General features: G+C 50.9%; 1 protein-coding gene across 1 annotated transcript in view; it reads right to left on the bottom strand.

Annotated features, from left to right (window-relative positions):
• RAB26 (RAB26, member RAS oncogene family) overlaps positions 1-19,596 on the bottom strand; it is a 204,411-nt gene that overhangs the window by 57,177 nt on the left and 127,638 nt on the right. Inside the window, exons 3-4 of the mRNA XM_054042485.1 lie at positions 9,989-10,030; positions 6,497-6,563 (exon numbers count right to left, since the gene is read on the bottom strand). Coding sequence (XP_053898460.1) covers positions 6,497-6,563; positions 9,989-10,030 — 109 coding nt within the window. The remainder of the gene's footprint in view (positions 1-6,496; positions 6,564-9,988; positions 10,031-19,596) is intronic.

Raw genomic sequence — 19,596 nt, 5'->3', positions numbered from 1 at the left:
AGGAACTAACTGGACGAATGCACAACACAAGGGACAAAAACAGCAGGGGCCAAACTACTACAACCCCCCTGGGGGAGACCCCAATGGACAAGCCTGCTCCAGCGCAATGCGCCTGCCAGAACAACAGGCGTGTGCTGTCCATCCGGGGGCTTGGTGCCTCAGTGTGCCAAAGACGACAGAGGGCTAGGTGACAGGGGAGAATGAGAATGTGACAGTGAGTCCTTAATTGCTAAACACTGGTTTGAATCCTGGCCAGGTCGGTGGCAAATAATCAAAACCCATCCCTAACTAATGGCTGTTCAGTGGCTTAAGTTTGCACATCACAGTTGGCAACAACTGGTCCCTTGAAGGGGAACTCAGCAAGAGGTCCCGTGGACGTACAGGCCTTGGAGATGGAGATTGTCCTCTCAGATGGGGCCCCCTCCAGGGTCACGTGGGGGTACAAGGGCAGTGCAGTGTGGGAGAGTCTTACACAGCTGCTGCATCTGCAGGCAGAGAATTCAGCTGCCAGGGGTCTCAATTCAGCAACCTTCACACGCTCTAGGGGCCGGCTCCAACTCCCATTTCAGGCAGGAGAGCTTTGGCTGGCGCAGGATTGAGGCCTTTCAGGTAAATCCACGCTCCTCCCTGCGGAGTGCGTGCCGAGTGCCTGGCTTAGTCACCTGTTCTGTCTTTAAAGAAATACGGAATTAAAACGCAACCTCCAGAGTTCCACTTGCTTTTGCATTTTAACTTCAGCCTCGCAGCTAAAAAAATACATCAGAGGCCAGCCTGGGGCGGGGGGACCCGCCCTGACACTCCCCCATCCCTGTTCTCTATTGCGGTGTGCTACTCCATTCCCTCTCAGAGAGAAACAAGAAAACTCTCCCATGCCCCCTGAAAAGTGAAACTCAAACCCTGCCTCTCCACCACTCCCCTCACGCCCCCAGTTCCCCAGCCCTCCCTGGGACCCAAACAAGGGGACGTACAAGAAGGCTAGTTTTAGGGCTAGTCGTCAGCCAGTCGGCCCCTTGCTGCCCCTGCTCGACCACATCTACAGATGCTGCAGATGGTGCACTTAGAATCAACACTCTGGGGCCAGAGTCGGGATGAAGATCCCAACTTCACCAAAGTCCAGGACTGCTTGGATGCAGGGTTTGGTTCAGATACATCTCTACTGTACACTTTAATGCTCTGACTACAGGGCCGGGAACCTGCTGGGAAGCATCCTCTCTAACGAACATACACAGTACCCAAGTACAACATGCCCGACATACAAAGGACATCAGATCTTTCCCAAGAAATCAATTCTCTCAAAGGAAGGTGAGCTGCCATTCCTTTCTCCAGCATCGTTCATGGGTACATCTAATATTGGCTTGAGACTGTTCAGGGAGCCAAAGCTTTACAGAACAGAATTACGTCCCAATTCCTCTAAAGGTCTATGCTCTAGTTCTGTGACTGAGCACAAAATAGCTACAGTAGATTGGAATAAAGGAATAAAACCCTAGGTAAGTCACTAACTCAGGATTCCGAATTTCACACCAAGTAACAGCAAATGTTCTCCTACCACACTGGCTATCATCAGAGCAAAGCAGCTAGAACATTATCCCTTACCCGGCTGCACCGTGAAATAGTGACACCCAGGGCCGGCGCTTCCATTTAGGCGACCTAGGGAGTCGCCTAGGGCGCCAGGATTTGGGGGCGGGGGGCAGCATTTTGCCGCCCTTGGCGGCAATTCGGCAGCGGGGGGGTCCTTCCGCGCTCCGGGTCTTCGGCGGCAATTCTGCGGCGGGTCCTTCAGTCGCTCCGGGACCCACCGCCGGAGTGCCCCGAAGACCGGGAGCGCAGAAGGACCCCCCCGCCACAGAATTGCCGCCGACGACCGGGAGTGCGGAGGACCCCCGCCTAGGGCGCCAAAAACCCTGGCGCCGCTCCTGGTGACACCCAAAAGCCAAATCCTTACTCAAGACATAGGCTGATGGGGAGTTTTGGCAAGAAAAGACCACCCGCATGCCAGCAAAGCCCCAGAACCACAGGTACAGGATATGCCAAGGCAAGGATGGTGCCTGGGATATTAGCTCGGCATGTTCCTTGCAATGCACCGTGATCTTTGCAGGCCTTCCATTGGCTACATGTGCTCCTTGCCCTTTCACCAGCCTGGGGCCCTCTGCACATGAGTCCACTTAGTTCCCGAGACCGTCCCCCGAGAGTACTCTCATTCTGTCGAACAGGAGAGAGGCGCTGACTAAATGTGGGCTGTTTAGAAGTCAGATGGATTGCTCGGGGTGGGGGAAGGTTAATCTTCATTTCACAGAAGAAAAGCGTCTGCAAATATCACTGAGTTGCAAAGGAAGAGTTCCAGTTTGCTGTGATCAATGCACTTAAAGCCAGCTGGCTTTTCCGCCAAAGAAAGCACGCCTGAGATACCACCTAACAGCCAGAGACACGGAGATAACGCTAAGCACACAGCCTGCGGGGACACTGGCTTGGGGATGTGAACGGGGCTGCTCTCACAACCCAAGCAGTCAGCCCTGTTCAGAATGTGGGTGGAAGACCCACAAGGAAAGCAGCAGGAACCGTAGGAAATGGTGTTGGTGGCTCAGTAAATAAGTGTTGCTGTGCGAAAGATTTGGGAGTTGTGGTGGATAATCAGCTGATCACGGGGCCCCAGTGTGATGCTGTGGCCAAAAGAGCGAACGTGGTCCTGGGATGCATCGACAGGGGACTCTCGAGTAGGAACAGAGAGATTATTTTACTTCTGCATTTGGCACTGGGGCGACTGCTGCTGGAATCCTGTGTCTAGGTCTGGTGCTCACAATTCAAGAAGGAGGTTGATGAATTGGAGAGGGCTCAGAGACAAGTCATGAGAATAATTAGAAAACATGTCTTATAGTTTAGACTCCAGGGGCCCAACTGATCTCGTTTAACAAAGAGAAGGTTCAGGGGTGATTGATCACAGTCTATAAGTACCTACATGGGGAACACACATTTAATACTGGGCTCTTCAGTCTAGCAGGGAAAGGTCTAACATGATCTAAAGACTGCAAGCTGAAGATACACAAATGCAGATTGGAAATAAGGCATAAATGTTTAACAGTGAGAGTAATTAACCACTGGAACAATTTACTCAGGGTTGTGGTGGATTCTCGATCACTGACAATTTTGAAACCAAGATTCGATGTTTTTCTATCAGATCTGCTCTAGGAATTATTTTGGGGCAGCAGGTCTCTGGCCTGTGCTACCCAGGAGTCAGATTAGAGGATCATAATGGTCCCTTCTGGCTTGAGAATCTAGGAATCTTTGCCCCCAGTTGGTACTGGGGCATTGACACAGTACAGCGCTGTTGGGGGCTCAGCCTCTTACCTTTTGCACACAGCTCAGGGCCGTAACTATTTGTGGTTAGAGGTGGCCAAAGTTTTCCATGGAAAAACGGGGTTTCATTGAAAATCAGCCTTTTTGGAGATTTCAAAGGGAAACTTTGAAATTAAACATAGTTTGGAATTGAAATTTTTGTTTCATTATTTAAAAAAACTTTGGGAGTTTCAGGCTTTTGTTTTCCCCTCTCTGTTTTTTCGTTTTTCACCTTTCAGTGCAATACGAGTGCTGGCGATAGCTAGGGCTTTCCTCCTCCCCTCCCCCCAGCACGTTTCCCATTTTCCAGTCGAATTTTCCAAAGATCTCTCCAACTTTGGAAATGTTACAGAGTGGAAAAAGGGGTGAAGAAAATACCAGCCAGCATTCCCTGTAGTGCATTCCCTGGCAACAGAGGAAAACAAGAACTGGGAAGAAAAAGGAAAACATTTCACGTTTTTCGAAATTTCTTAATGACAAAAGCGGTTTCATTTTGAAATTTTCCTGTGAAACACTGAAAAATGTCAAGCCAGTATTCTGCCTGAGATGGTGTATGTGAAAAATACGATTTTTTTTTAAGACAGCCTCTGGCCGGAGAGCCAGCCCAGGTTATTGCCCAAGTTCCCGCTTGGGTGATTCCATTTTCCTGTCTTAGATCCCTCTGCAAAGACCTGGGATTCACCTTCATTTCTTCCCTGAAATGTTGAGCAACAGCTGCGTTCTCCCCAGGCTCCCCAGAGAGTCCTGCATATACCGTTTGTCAAGCACTTTTGTGTCGTCCCCAAGGAAAGGAGCTGCATAAATGTCTCTTGTCATTATTACAGCTCATTTCACTTGGAGCTACAGGAACCTCCCGTTCGGTAACCGTTTCCCAGGAGGGACCCACCAGTGTCTCATCTTCTCTTGATAGATCTATGACGCTCCCGTTCACTTTAACTGGAGCTCCCTGGGCAGAACCGGAAGAGAAGAGGTCGGCCTGGAGATTGCTTAATGGAGGGCTGGGGATGCTCTGACAGAGGAAACTCTCAAAGGGAGGGCATACCAAATCATTATAGCTCCTTCCAGCTCTATCCCTATTGGCCATTAGTTACCGCGGAGACTTCATCACTGGTACAAGATCTGGCTTCTGAGACCCACAGGCAGGGGTGCTGGATCTAGGGAGGTAGCTTGAAGGAATAATGGCAGCTCAATGCCTGGCTTTCATCATATATGGGGTGTTCACTGTTTTGTTCAATGGCTTTCAGCCCCCCAACTCTACAGATTGTTCCACCAGCCCTGCCCACAAGGCGTGGAGAACTGACGGGCTGGTAAACACCCACCCCTACCAGCACGGGTTGGGGCAGAGCCCCACTGGCAGAGGATGGGTTATGAGCATAAAAGACAAAATCTTGTATGGTGGCTGCACCGGAGTCTTTCCAAGGACCATTTCAGCCACCAGAGCTTAACGGTAAAACCATAAAATACCCCAGCCAGGTAAGAGCTCACGTTGGGGCGACGCCTGGCATTCGGAGGCAGATAACAATCAATCGTCCTAGAAGATTAATGCCACGTTTCTGCTACCCGCGACTCAGCAGACGCTCCGGAGCGAGCAGCGAACTGCTTGTTAGATATTTAACCAGCATCTTGTGGAGTCTCTTTCTGCTCTACAAACTATTGGTTACTTTGTGGCCGCATCCTATTGGGAAACACCCGATCTGCTTATTGCTGATGGATCCGTTCTATAAATGCCAGCAGGAGGGCGACTGAGACAGAAAGCCAGCCACGGCTTCCCTCTCACAACCGCTTAGAGGAACCAAAACGCAGTGAGTACAGAGCGTGTAAATAACTCAACCCCCCCCCCCATAACGCTCAGAATTCCAGGCTTTGCAGCAGGGCTGATGTGGCCTGGCTTCAGGCCTCTCCACTGCCTCAGTTTACCTTCCAATCACTAATCAAGCAAACCACAACTGGTGTTTTCACAACACTGCTCCTTCCCTTCTGGGGGCGGTATGTTACCATAAACACTCAGCACCTTCCAAGCCTTCCCCCGGGGTTCAGTTCCTCTTCTCAGTTTACAATGGGTATCGGCGCCCTCTTGCCAGGCTCAAAAGTCTTTTCGGCCCTTTATCAGGGCTGCCCCTTCCTTGGCGCCCTCCCTCCGGGCTCACAGGCCCCCTAGCCAGAGCTTCTCACCCAGCAGGACCTCAGCTGAAGGTTATCCCCCAACAGACTCCTGTTCTTTGCAGGTCCCTCACCTACTCTCTGGACTGCCCTTATATTCCCCAGCAGTCATATGTTCCCATCACATGACCCCAGGACTCATTCCCTTCACAGGAGGAGCAAGCTAAACCTGGCCCCCAGTTCCCTTAAAGGGTCAGTTCACCCTGACGGGCTTCAACGGAGCCTCGCCAATTTCCACCAGCAGCGGATCTTAAATGTGAAACTAACCAGTCTACCTCCCTTGCCCCAGGAGAAGGGCAGACAGGGCTTGATCCCACACCCTGGATTTCCTCGCTGACTCCAACAGAGGCAGGATGAGGCCGAAAACGAATCCATTTGATCTTTTAAAATTCTTTCCATTTAAAATCACCTGCATTTCTAGTACTAAGGCTAGGAATAAAGGGTGTTTTCAGATGCTAACAGCGTCCTTTTTCAATAACAGCTCCGTAAAATAGCGAGGTGCGAGAGGGGTGAGATTCGCTCGGTCACCGAAGAGCTGGGCAGTATAGAGGAGATCATTTAAAATGTCCCTGGGAGATTTTTTTTTTAAATGATGGACTCCCTTCCTGCCGTGCTGTGCCTCGGATTACCAGATGTCCTGATTTTATAGGGACAATCCTGATATTTGGGGCTTTTGTCTTATATAGGTGCCGATTACTCCCCATCCCCCGTCCCAATTTTTCCACACTTGCTGTCTGGTCACCTTAGTTGTGGCCCAGATTCACCAGCAGCAGGTGGGGCACAGAAACCAGGAGGGGAAGTGACGGTAACACAGAGCTGACTAGACTCACTGCCCAGCCCAAGCAAGGAGCACAAACTCAAACAGCAGCAAGAGGGACCAACAAGAAGCAGGAGGCTCTGTGTGGATCCATGATCCCGGGGCCCTTAAGGCCCCCCAGAACAACAGACATTTTCCTGACACTGTCCCTTTAAACTCTACTTTTCCCCCTTAGAAAGAAGCTCTTACCATGGGCGTCTCGGTAATAGGCGTGAGTAACGCTGCGGAACCTCTCCTGCCCCGCGGTGTCCCAGATCTGAAAAGGGCAAAGACAGGACAGCATCACACACAATGCCAGAAGCTCAAATCGGCCCAGGCTGCTCTGGGAGCCAGGAGGATACGCCGGGCTCCTTGGTTTTCCTTTTAAAGAGGTTTCATTTCTTTTAAGTTTAAAATTAATTAAGGGGGAGGGGCTGGAGAGAGCTGATCCAAGGACTGCAGAGAAGTAATGGAAGGAGGATTTCGGAAGTCTCCTGCTTAGTCACATGTTGAAAGGGACCTGCAGTCCCCCAAATCATCCCTGCCCAGTGTGCTAACAAGATGGCAGCTTCTGATTGGACTGCTAATTATTGTTTTAATTCTACTATAAAGTTACCCCTTTTGACTCAAGTGGTTAGCCACAAATGTTGGGGTCCTGTGAGTTGGTCCAGTTAGAAATTATGACTGCACATCCTTTGTAAAGAAACAGGATTGCCTCAAAGAAGCACCTGATTTGAAGTCCTGTTTCTTTGAACACAGCAGGAATCAAGCAACAGGAGATCATGTCTTTGCTCATCGCTCCAAGCCTCTTTCAGACAACACTCTGCCCAAAAGCACTCTCTCCGCATTTTTCAGTGCCACACTCCCAGTGTGACTGCTCTTGGCTTTTCTGCCCCTTATCACCCAGCTTCTCTGATCTTTCTGATGCTTTCTCAGACACCCGTGCCTTCACAAAACAATAGCCAGCGAACCCCCTTTGCTCAAGTGCCTTTGCTGTGGGTGGTGACATGGGCCCGTGTATGCAGTGGAGGTTGTTATTGTTTCAGCTACCTGGTAACTTAATTGTTTCTTACCACTCTATTCAATGAAGAGCTGTGGTCACACCCAACCCATAATAGAATGGAAGCCACCATTTCAGAGATTTGCTCTTTGTGCTTAGCGATCAGAATCTCTTTCCTTTCAGCCCGCCTGTGAGCTGGCCCAGCCAAGGGGTTGTGTAGGCAATTACACCACAAAGCCTTTGCAGATCTAGCCAGTTAGTTCTATTTGTTATTACTTCTTTGCTAGGTGTTGGCCACTCATGCTATCACCACAAGCTACTTGTTCCATGTCTCCATCCCACCAAGAAAAGCACCGTGGAAAATGGTCCACTCAGCTCCTGATGGCTTCATGTCCTGCCAGGCCACGTACCGCAGGCTGAAGTGACTCATAGCTGGGCGTTCAGCAGTCTGCTCACATGAGCAACACCAGCTGGCAGAGCGATGGAGGAAACATTGCGGGTTTCAGCAACGAAGGGAGAAAAATGAAGACCCAACCGGATATTCTTTCGGAAAATAAATATAAAATCCAGTGCCAATGCGCACTCCTGAGAAAATGACTTTAACGTTTCATTTCAACAACAATTCATGGTCTGATCTATTCGCACATGATTAATTTGCAACAGAGGGATGTTTGTAGGGCTAAGTATAGAAAAAGTGACAAGTGCAATAAATATTTAAGAGGCACGTCACCATTCTTCAGCATGTCTGAATACTGAAATGATGGCATTTGACAAACAGCCTACAATGCCTCCGTAATCGAAAATCCATTTGCTGGATGGATTTGTGGGGACCTACTAATTGAATTTATCAGTTTTTAATGCAGGGATGTGTTCGCGCAGAAACACACAATCCTATTGGGGGAAAGGAGAGCTAATGTTATTAGTTAGCTTCTGGCACAGAGGTCACAGAAGACAGCCAGATCTTGTGGCATTACAGCAGCTCCGATTCTTTTGGAACTGAAAATGTTGAGTTGAGATATCATGGGGCCGGGATGGATCAGGGGACCAAGTCACAGTGTCTTTCATCATGGAGTCTTTTACCACAAGGGTCTTGTCTGCACCAGGAATTAGCCTGGATTTCAGCCATCATAATGCACCACCGTTGCAGACAAGGAAAGACATGTTTTAGACCAGTGGAACCTTGGTTTCTATATAGGTTCTTATACCAAAAGCTTATCACCATAATATCTGAGCATCTTCCAGCAGTGTATTAAGCAACATGACTACACATCTGTCACATGTTTGTTCTCTCATCTTCTCCCTGGGGGAGAAGTGGGTACAATGGAGTGTCTTGTTTTGGTAGAGTTTTAAGGTATGCCTTTTTGTTTTTAAATATACAAGTTCAAGTAGGGATTGCCTCCAGCAGTTTCAGTTGTGGCTTTCCTTGTCTGCATGGGTGAATTAAATCAGCAACTTAAATCAAGGCTCATTCCAAGTATATACAAGATCCAAGTAACTGGTTTGAATCGGGGCTGTGTCCAATCAGAATTCATTCTCACCCGGTGGCGGTTCAGTCGCCAACGTGAAAAGAGCTGCTGGGTTTGGACCAGCACAAGAATAACCAGCAGGGAGGTCAAGGAGTCAATGGACCCTGGAGACTAGCCTCCCCTCCCTTCCCCAAGTGACCCCTCACAATCAGGCTTGAGGGGCATTAGCAAGGAAGGCAGGGGAAGCTTGTACTGCAGCCAGCTACGCCGTACTTGTTTAATGGCACACAGAGGCCTGTCTCCAGAGCTGCCTCTCAGCAGCACTGAGAGAAATTCCCACTAAAGCTATTACAAAGATAAAGAAACAGGTAAATAGTCGCAGAGAGGAACTAATGCAAAATCACAACTGCCAAAGCGATTCCGCGAACTGCTGCTCCCCAGCGTGTGGCGGACGCTTTGTTTGGTGTTAGATATTGCTGATTTCATTACCCTGCAGCACATGTTCGAAAGTCGCTTGCAGATGGGAGAGAGCACTCTGGTATGTTCCTTACATCTCTCGCAAAACTCCAGGTTCCCTGGGGAGACCATATTCTGGGGAACCGTGTTAAGAAAGTCCAAGAGATACAAAGCCAATCGTGCTGGGAATTCTTCAGCCTGAGTCAGCTCCACTACATGAGTTCAGAGGTCTGCAAGGTCCTTCTCCGCCAGCGGACTCATGTTGAGGTTCTGATCCACCACAACTTCTAGATCCTTCTCAGCCATGCTGCCAAGCCAATTATCCCCCATTCTGTATTTGTGCATTAGGTTTTTCTTCCCTAAGTGCAGCACCTTACATTTGCCTTTGTTGAATTTCATTTTGTTGTCTATAGCCTTGGTCCCCAATGTATCAAGATCCCTCTGAATTTTAGCTCTATCCTCCAAAGTGTTATCAACACCCCCAGCTTAGTGTCATCTGCAAATGTGATCAGTGTGTTCTCTAGTCCTACATCCAGGTAATTAATAAAGATGTTTAATAACCTAAACAAGCTATCCTTTCAAACTAAACCCAACCCAACCCAACGTGTTGGTTCTTTCTTTTTTTGGACGTGCAGAAGGGTTTCATGAAGCCCTTGATCAACCGTGGGTATTTATAGGGTTCTAGTTACCATAGCCAGCAGTACTAGTCCCACAGCAAACAAGCTGACATGGACAAGGTCAGGATCATGCAGAGAAGATGAACGCGGGTCAGGGGCTTACCTGCAGCTTTACCTTCACTGCATCCACATTTAAGACTTTATTCTGAAAGAGAAAACAGAAGAATGATGAGAAAAGTGTAGCCTCTGTACAAAACAGATTTAGACAGAGTTACAACAGCAGTGGATTTACCCCATCTTGTTTTATTAGTTTGTATGGAACTGGCCAACAAATACTTAAGATTTTCCTGGGTAACTGTCACACGTCCGTATTGTATTGATTAAGAACAAGAGCCTTTCAGTTATGCAGCCCCTTTCATCCAAAGCACTTTACCAACTAAGGCCTGGAAAGAGATCGCTGCAGCCCGTGCTGGAGAAGAACACAGCAATGGTTTAGCAGTGTACATTAACCCCACACAATAATGTAGAGAGAACTTTAGGGAGGCAGAATGTCATTGTTCAGAGTGGAAATTAGCAGAGCACTGGGGTTACTGACCCTTATGAAGGCAGTCAGCAGTCAGGACCTTGATTTTTCAACCCCTCTGAAAGCCTGTTCCTGCCAGCACATTCCGGGAGTTGGGTTCTGGATTCTCAACCACCAGCCCATTCCTCTCGCACCTCTGCTTCCCCTCTACAAAGGGGAGATCGTACCAAACTTCTTCGCAGAAGGGATTAAGTCATTACACATTCCTCCCGTGCAGTGTGTGCTAGAGAACACATGCTAGAGGGCATTCAAAGCACCACCAGAAAATACATCTGCATCACACCAGCTTTCAGCCAACACAGGGCTGTCAGATTTGATCCTCAATAAGGTCCTTCTGGCCACAACAGGAAGTTTTTCTTCCATTCCTGGTAAGCCTGCCCCAGCACTGCCCCTACAGCACAGTCCATGGTGTTAACGCACAATATTAAACTCAAGGCTATAAACAAGGTCACGACTGTCAGAGGCTGCATGTTCTTTGCTGGGGTGTCACACTGGGGGAAGATACAGAGATGTGTCAATTTAGCTACCTGAAGTGGGCACGAATGAGACATGTCAGTGAAAACACTCCATAAGAGTTAGAGTTGGTATGGCAACAACCATTTTTTCACATTCTCTGTGTATATATATCTTCCTACTGTATTTTCCACTGCATGCATCCGATGAAGTGGGTTTTAGCCCACGAAAGCTTATGCCCAAATAAATCTGCTAGTCTCTAAGGTACCACAAGCACAAGAACGAGGGTTCCTTTTACTCCATAAGTACAGGCCCAGGACACCTTCAGGCGTCTGGTCACAGGAGAGCCTGGCGTGACCTTGTCAGACCTGCAGCCGTGATGTCCTGGTGACCATCTGAGGAGCAGTGTCAATCAGTCTCCCCCCAAGTTATGGGCCAGGAATCCAAAAACTTCAGCACCTGCCTTTAAAGAACAGGAGAGGTCGGACGGCTAGTCCCAAACACTGCTCCTGCATGGACATCCTGGAGGTGAACTCCTCCTGTCCTATAGATCATGGACGCTCTCTCCGTGCCCAGAGAAGGGGTATGGTGGTGCCTCAGCAATGGATGCATTAGAAATCTGTCAGTAGAACAAGTCCGTGTCTTTAATATGGAGGTGAGGGTCCTCAGAGTCTACAGAGCCTAGCATACCACGAGGCCTGGCTGCTCAAATCAAGACACAGCACTGCACCCTGGGTTTTGGAGTCTCTGCGGGTCACCACCTCTGCAGTTAAGATGACAGTAGGTGCAGAGTGCATGTGCAGCTAATCACTGCATATAGACAGTGCTAGGCCCCTCTCTCTCTCACTGCCTTGGGAGTGTTCTGACCCACACCTTGCATTGCAGGCAGACACGGCCTCCATCTTCCTCTGCCATAGAGCGATATTTGCCACTCGCCCAGCCCTGCTCAGAATGTGCCTCCCTGGGGCAAGCCCCTGGCAGGAACTTATCAGCACTTCCTCCACAGAACAGACCCATCTTAAGAGCTATTCCAAAATCATGTCCAGCTCCCAGGGTAGGGAGGTGTCTCTGTTACGATTAGGAAACCCGACAGACGTGTCAGAAGCGACACAGTCACACTTGGGGTATTCGTACTGCAAAAGGAGAATAAAGATGAAAAATGATAGTTTTCCACCTGGGTGCCTGACCCGAATCCAGGCACTTTCCTTCAGCGGCAGGGACATGCACGCACTGGAGAGGAAACCAACCCCAGCTCTGTGCCAGTCTTGAGCCCCCACAGACAAACCCAACCCTAGGGTTACCATATTTTGTGCCTCCGAATGGAGGACACTCCACGGGGCCCCGCCCCCAGCCCCGCCCACGCCCCCGCCCCAACTCCGCCCCCTCCCCAAAGTCTCCGCCCCTCCCCCTCCCCTGCTTCCCGCGAACATTTAATTCGCGGGAAGCCTGAAGCAGGTAAGGGGGGGTGGGGGGGGGGGAGGAGGCGCGGCCCAGGTTGGGTCGGCTCGGGCCCTGGGGTGCCGGCCCCGGCCCCCGGCCAACCACCCCCGGCCCGCCCAGCACTGCCGGCCCCCAGCGGCCCGGCGCACCCCCCGGCGGCCCGGCCCCGCGACCCCAGACCGGCTCCCGGCCCGGCCCCCCGGCTCCCGGCCCCGCGGCCCAGCGCACCCCCCGGCCCAGCGCACCCTGCGACCCCAGACCGGCTCCCGGCCCCGCGCACCCCCCGGCGGCCCGGCCCCGCGGGCCCGGACCGGCTCCCAGCCCCGCGGGCCCGGCCCCCGGCTCCCTGCCCGGCCCTGCGCCTGGCCCGGCACCATGCCCCCGGCCCCGCGACCCCGGCCTGGCCCCGCACCGGCCCCGGCCAAAGAGGCCCCGGCCGAGCCCTCCCTCCCTCCCGATTTTCCCGGACATGCCCGGCTTTTGGGGATTTCCCCCCGGACGGGGATTTGAGCCCCCAAAAGCCAGACATTTCCGGGAAAATCCGGACGTATGGTAACCCTACTATTGGCAGCCGCTAAAGCAGACGGGCAGGTTGTTGAGACAGATTCATTCTGACTGTCCCCTTTGAAGAGGCTTTGCAGCGGGATGTCCCCTAGGAGCAGGCATTTTGCACCACCCGCAGGAAAACGGAAACGTTCTCAGCAAACCACGTGCGACTCCAGCTGCAGCTTCCCGGAGCTCAAGTTAGCAAAATGCAGGTGAAATCACTCTGGAGCGGCTCCCCAGGAATGCTGGGATGGCAGTTGCCAGAAGCGTGACCGCACGCAGCAGCTCGGCCTTAACCGGGCTGCTGTTGCTCCCCAAATAAAATGTTGCTTTGATGGGCTCAGAGGCTCCATTTCCAACCTCCCCATTTGGTCCCACTCTCTAGGGCTCTGGAAATTAACTGTGATTTCCTCCCAGACAGCCTCTCTCAAAGCTGCCACAGCCCCCCGGTGACCAGAGATACCAATGCCGCCAGGCTTTGCACAGCTTGAGGGGCAATAGCTGGCAGGCAGAGGACACTGGGGAGGGTGCAAATCAGGAGCGATGTCTATAGAGTAGAGCCACGTAAAGGAGGTCAGAGCCAGCCCGCTGGCTTGAGGGGCTGGAGGGTTGGCCTGACCTTGCTCTTGGAAAGTTCTCAGTGAGGTATGGATGGACTGTCAACCCTCCACCCTCCCCTCGACTGTGGCTTGGGGGGAATTTGGTAAATCCTACGGCCCTTCAGGTGCCTCTTTCCCACAAGCACTGCAGAGAGAGAGACTATTTTCAAGTGATTTCCCATCAGTGTTTGCATAAGGAGTCTGCAGGGGGCTATAAATGGGAGCCCGGGTTTCACTGCTGAAGGCTGGGACACAAAATCGATTCCAGACCTGTCTACCTAGAGCGATGCTACTTTGTATTTGCAGTGCGCTAGCGTCTCCAGGCCCTCACCTTGTCGGGCTAGGTGCTGCACAAATGTTAGACAAATGAGACTCGTGTTCCTACAATTCTCTTTTACTCCTGCTGCCCTTGTCTATACACATCTCCAGCTCCTCTCAAAATGGCCCCCGCCGGGTGGGGCAATGCTAGCAAAAGTTTGCTCATAAGTTTAGTGACCCCCTTCAAGGGGCAGGGCCTATCCCAGAGTTTTAAAATTCCCACCATCAAACCGAAGCCCTCCAGAGACCGCACTAGTGTCTGTTTCTGGGCATCATCGCACCAGGGACGGGCAGACAGGCTGACCCCAGAGGATCACTTGTGTCTAATGTCCACCAGGGGGATTCTGGCAGGCCCTCATCTGATTCTTTCTTAAAATAGATGGATATACTGGGAGGCATGGAGGTCTGAATACAAATGAGAAAACATCCATCTCCTACACCTAGCGGAGCTCTTAAAAACCTAGCAACTGCCATTTCCGAACAGCCAGACGGTCCCTGGAGCCTGCCCTCTCCCCGAGTTTTACCAGAGCAGACTGACACCCGCTAGCTCAAAATCCCATTGTGCCAGAGCAGACCAATGGTCCAGCTAGCCCAGGAACCGGCATCCAACAGCGGTCAACGACAAATGCTTTGGAGAACGATATAGAACATCTCAAACGCACTGAACTGTGCACTGTATGGGAGAAGAAATTTCTCTGAGTCCAGCTGCTGATCAACATCTGCCCTGAAGCAGGAGGATGGGGAGTCCTGGTAACTGCTTTCCTAGCTGCAGGTGTTATTTTTTATTCGTAAGTGCTCATGCGCTTCTTTAAAACGCTTCCTGGGTTATACAAAAATCACCCGTGGAAACAATTTATATTGCGGTGCAACTAGAAGATCATTTTCAATGTCAATGTCCACTGCTAGGTACACATATTTGGCAATTTAAAATCCAGTATCACTGGTGCTAATTTATACAATTGCGCATAGCTCTGACTGGAGGACCTCTGGCAATAAATTAATGAGCTACAGTATGCGGCGTTAATGGCTTAAAAAAGATACAGCCAATTACTTACAAATATCCAGTTAGTAACCACCCTTAGAAACCTAAAAATCACTTCTTTTCCTGCCAATTTGGCTTCTTCTTCAAACCGAGATTCATTCTCTCTCTCTCTCTCTCTCTCACACACACACACACACACACACACACACACACACACACACACACACACACACACACACACACACAATCTCCTTTTTGTTCATTTTGTCTGTGTTTTAGATGATTGGACAATAAAAATCAGTAAGAAAACGAGACGAAGCAGTCAGACTTTCTGCACTGTCTCTCCATACTGCCCTTGTGCTGGACAGAACTTTAAGGAGATGAAGGATGGGCCAGAGATTATGGTGCTAGCTTGGGAATCAAAAGACCTACATGACCTGGGACAAGACAGGAAGTCTACTCCGTCCCCCCTAGGGAATGGAGAGAACAGCCCAGCCCAGGGGTGCTGGGAGGACTCAGACACTGACGATTGTGAGGTGCACAGATGCTCTGGTACCCACGGTAGATAAACATGCTGAGCTGAGGGTGGATCGGGATTGCTGCTGGCTGTGCTATATCTGCACTGATGAGCAGCAGTTCCGCTCGCCTCCTGACCCGCAGGTTAGCGACGCCTTCCCAACCCTCCCCTTAAACAAACATTATTGCTGCGCACGACAGCAGATGGGCTGCATTACCACTATCCATTTTTTTTGATGCATCCTAGCAATTAACGAGACTCTAATGCTCCTGTTTCCTTTTTATGGCAGGCCCTGCTGCTTCCACTCTGAGCCGTGCTGATCAACCAAATCAACAAACCCATAACAACTTTATCTCCACATCTAAACTGCCTGGTGGGAAGGGGCAGCTCCCGCGAGCCGAGCGGTGCCGTTCTGCTTCTCTCCTGGCTGCTATGCAGCGGCAGGACAAATCCTAGAGTGCTTGTTGTCAGATCACCTCTTCTGCACAGGGAGAGGGGGAGGTAGAAAGCTCCCCATTAGAGGCCTGACGGTTACGAAGAGGGAGGGTATCTAGTGGTTTGAGCGGGGGACTGGGAGCCAGGACACCTGCTTCTAGTCCCATCTCTGCCTCTGACTCACTGGGGAAAGTCACCACCTCCCCAGTACTCAGTCTGTAAAGTGCTTTGAGATCCCCAGGGAGAGGGGGCGACAGGAGGTGAGAGGTGAAGGTGACTGGCGGTGACTGGTGAGTCCCAAGTACCGCCTCTCACGTATGAAAGGAATGAGCTGCTTTCAGAAGCAAAATGGACGCTCTCCCCTCTGGCTGAGGATGGACTGACTGCGGGAACGGGCCAGGGAGCACCCCAAGCCCTGCTCTACATCCCTCCCTTGCTTGGCGGGCGTTCCCCTTGGCCCTGCTCCCTTCCCACGCTGCCCCCATTGCCTTTGTGGAGGGGAAGCACCAGCCTCTGCACTGCCTGCCCCAGCTGTTCAGAGGGGTCAATTAGACACTTTCAGTGCTGAGCAAGTCACAGATGCTGCAGGGAGTGGGGAGCAGAGAAGACAGGAGCATCTCAGGGGTGTGAGGGGAGCTGCACCGAGACCAGTGCCTAGAATTCAGAGCCCCTCTGAGCAACCCGTCCAAGACAGAAACCACCTCAGGGCAGAGCATAGTTCGAGATGGATGAGATTATCAAGTAAAATCAACAGACTAGCCAGTGAGAAGCAGAGCTGGCAGAAAAAGTGATTTTGATCAAACACAGCTTGGCTGGTTTGCTCCACTGTTATTATTCAGTGTTTGGGAGCGTTCAGCCAGACCATGGTCCAAAGAAGGATTCATCTCAGATGGGCGCTCATTAGTCACTATTGATCCTTCATTATTCTCCTGATTAAAGAGAACCAGTCAGAACCAAGGAGAAGAATGTCCTATGTCCAGATTACCTATGTCATGGAGATAATCAACCACACGCTATGAAAAATACTAATACCTAAGAGAGAATCTCCTTCAGTATCCAGAGACTGAATCCAGAAAAACACGTTCAGAATATCTTTGTCACCACAGTATGACTCTGCACTGACCTGGCACCTTAAAATCCCATTGAGCCCACAGAAAAGTGGGTGGGGATATCTCCTTGTTGAAAAATTGGGTAGAATCAGCAAAGAGCTACAAGAACGATTCAAACCCCACACAACCGCAAAGCTCAATCTATGTAGTTTATCCATGAGACGGCTAAGAGGTGATCACAGGTCATAAGTACCTACACGGGCAGAAGATTTAGCAGAAGGTTCTTTAATGTAGCAGACACAGGCTGAGCGAGATCAAAGGGCTGGAAACCGAAGCTAGACAAATTCAGACTAGAAATAAAGCACAATGTTTTTGACAGTGAAGGTAATTAAGTACTGGAATGACTTCCCAAGGGCTGGCGTGGACTTTCTGTCCGTTGAAATCTTTAAATCAAGAATGGATTTTTTTGTGTAAAAGTTCCATATAACTCAACCAGAAGTTATGAGGTTGATGGGTGAAATTCTATGCCTGGGGCATGCAGGAGGGCAGACTAAATTATCATAATGGTCCCTTTATGGCTTTGACCGCAATGAACGAATGAATCTATAACAAAAAGTCAAAGACACATCAAAGCGAAAGGTTAGAACAGCCATAGATGAGATTTGTCGATAGATTTTATTTAAATTTATAATAAAACATGCAACCCCCCCCATCTCTATTACTCTGGGCACCTTTGACTGGTAGCACAGCACCTAGAAGCTGTCCCAATGCACTAGGCATTGCAAAACACAGCCCCTGCCCCAAAGAGCCTACACTCCAAAAAGACAAGACAGACAGACAGGACGAGAAGGGGAAACTGAGGCACAAAGGAGACATGACTTGCCCACAGTCACACAGCAGGTCAGTAACAGAGCCAGGAATTGAAACCAGGTCTGCAGAGTCCCAGCCCAGTGCACTATCCAGTGGACCAAAGCCAGCAGCTTATCTACCCCCAGTCTCCAAAAGGACAACCCTCCTCTCCCTCCCCCCAAAACGGAGTCAGTCCTTGTCCTGCATAGAGGTCACATCTCGCAATTGACATAGCATGCCCCCAAGGTAAACAAACCAGGGCGAGCTCAGCCCAAGTGAAGAGCGCTGGTGGATACCATCCTGCGGGTACCCCCTTTTTTCAACTGATTCATAGGGCCAGAAGGGACCACCGTGACCATCTATGCCATTATGGAACTATTCGCAAACAGAAAAACAGGGTGAACCTCAGTTCCAGTGAGAAGCGCCTTTGATTTTTAAAAAATTCTTTCCTCATTAATAATATAAGGCATCAGCTGTGTCTTGAGAGAGCCACTCCTAACAGTCACCCTGGCTCCACAGCCAAGTGCTAGGAGAAGCAATCTGCTAGCATACGGATCCCCTTGAAAAGGCGATACTTGACTCTCCAGCCGCGACGTGGGCCGCGGAGACAGGAGGGAGGCAGACGACCAGTTTCCCATTTAAATTGTGAATCCGCAGCCTCCTTTATCGGGGTGGGCAAAGGGCCACATAAGCCGGCTTCACACACAGTACCCATCAGGAATTCAATTTCAGTCCTGCATGCAGTTAGAGAGCAGTGGATGGGGAGGAGACATCTGCCTCAGTGAAAAGCTCTCTGGAAGAGTCTATTCCGGGCCCCGCGATTGCTGGAGGACAAGTTCACTCATTTCTCCGAGAAGGTGTTTTCTCTCTGTGGGTTTGTAATATAATTGGTTGGTAACACCGTTCTGTCGGCTGAAGCAATCACAACACCACTCGGCAAATTAACTGACTCCAGTAACAATTGTTTTCTGGATGGATTGCAAGGGCGGACCATAATCTTGAGCTTTGTGTTGTTCTGATAAACAAGGAGAGCCGCTGGCTGCATGTTGGCGGAGGACGTACAGATGTTCAAGGTGCTGGCACAGCTCTTCGACAAATGCCCTCTGGCAACAGCAGGCTGCCTGCCAGGGAAGAAGAGCAGTACAGGAATCGCACTGCGCCATGGGCGAGGCCTTGCAAGCCAGTCAGCATTTCATCATGCAAGAATCCTGGACGGACAAACACACCGTGGGCCCGTCCCCCAGCTTCTGAGGGAGCAGAGGTCAGCAGAGCTACTGTTACTCGTCACTACACACACCACACACATACTGGGCACCACTGCCCGGCCCAGGAGCAGAAAGGCAATTAGTTGAGGTGCAGGTGGCTTAGCTCTGGGCTAGAGTCAGGACACCTGGGTTCCATTCCTGACTCTGTGGTGCTGGGCGAGTCCCTTCCTCTCCTACCCTTTGCTGGGCTTGTCTGTGCGGAAGGTGCATTTTGTAGGGCAGGGACTGTCTCTCACTGTGAGCACGTGCAGTGTCCGATCTTGGCCAGAGCCTGTCGTCAGCCTTATAACAATGGCACATGGTCGCTGGCCGTGAGGGGCTCAGGCACCCGCCCACCGCAACGGAGAATGAGCCGACCCAAACCCACCGGTGAGCTGTTTATACCTGGGTGCCTGGGCGACAGTTAGTCAGGGAGCCCCTGGGCCTAACAAAGGAGAGTGCAGCAAATAGGGGAAACACCCGAGGAGCAAGGCTCCCCAGGGAAATGGGTCGGCCAGGTCCCCCCGGCAAGCAGAGGCTGACGGCGAGAGGAGCAGACCCAGAGCCAGCGTTCCCAGGCACGGGACCGTAGCAGCCCAGGAGAATGAACTGGGCCCGGCACCCCCTGGGGAAGTGCTAGGGACTGGCTCAGCAAAGAGCCCCACACAGACTGGTGTCCGGCCAAACGCCCCGCAAAGGCCCAAGCTGCAGGTGGGGCATTCAGCCCGCAGGGACTCCGGGGTGAGACGGAAGGCT

Source organism: Malaclemys terrapin, chromosome 10 (assembly GCF_027887155.1).
Source record: "Malaclemys terrapin pileata isolate rMalTer1 chromosome 10, rMalTer1.hap1, whole genome shotgun sequence".
In the NCBI taxonomy this organism is placed as follows: domain Eukaryota; kingdom Metazoa; phylum Chordata; order Testudines; family Emydidae; genus Malaclemys; species Malaclemys terrapin.
The sequence above is the reverse complement of the archived record's forward strand: the minus strand, read 5'-3'. Positions and strand labels throughout refer to the sequence as shown.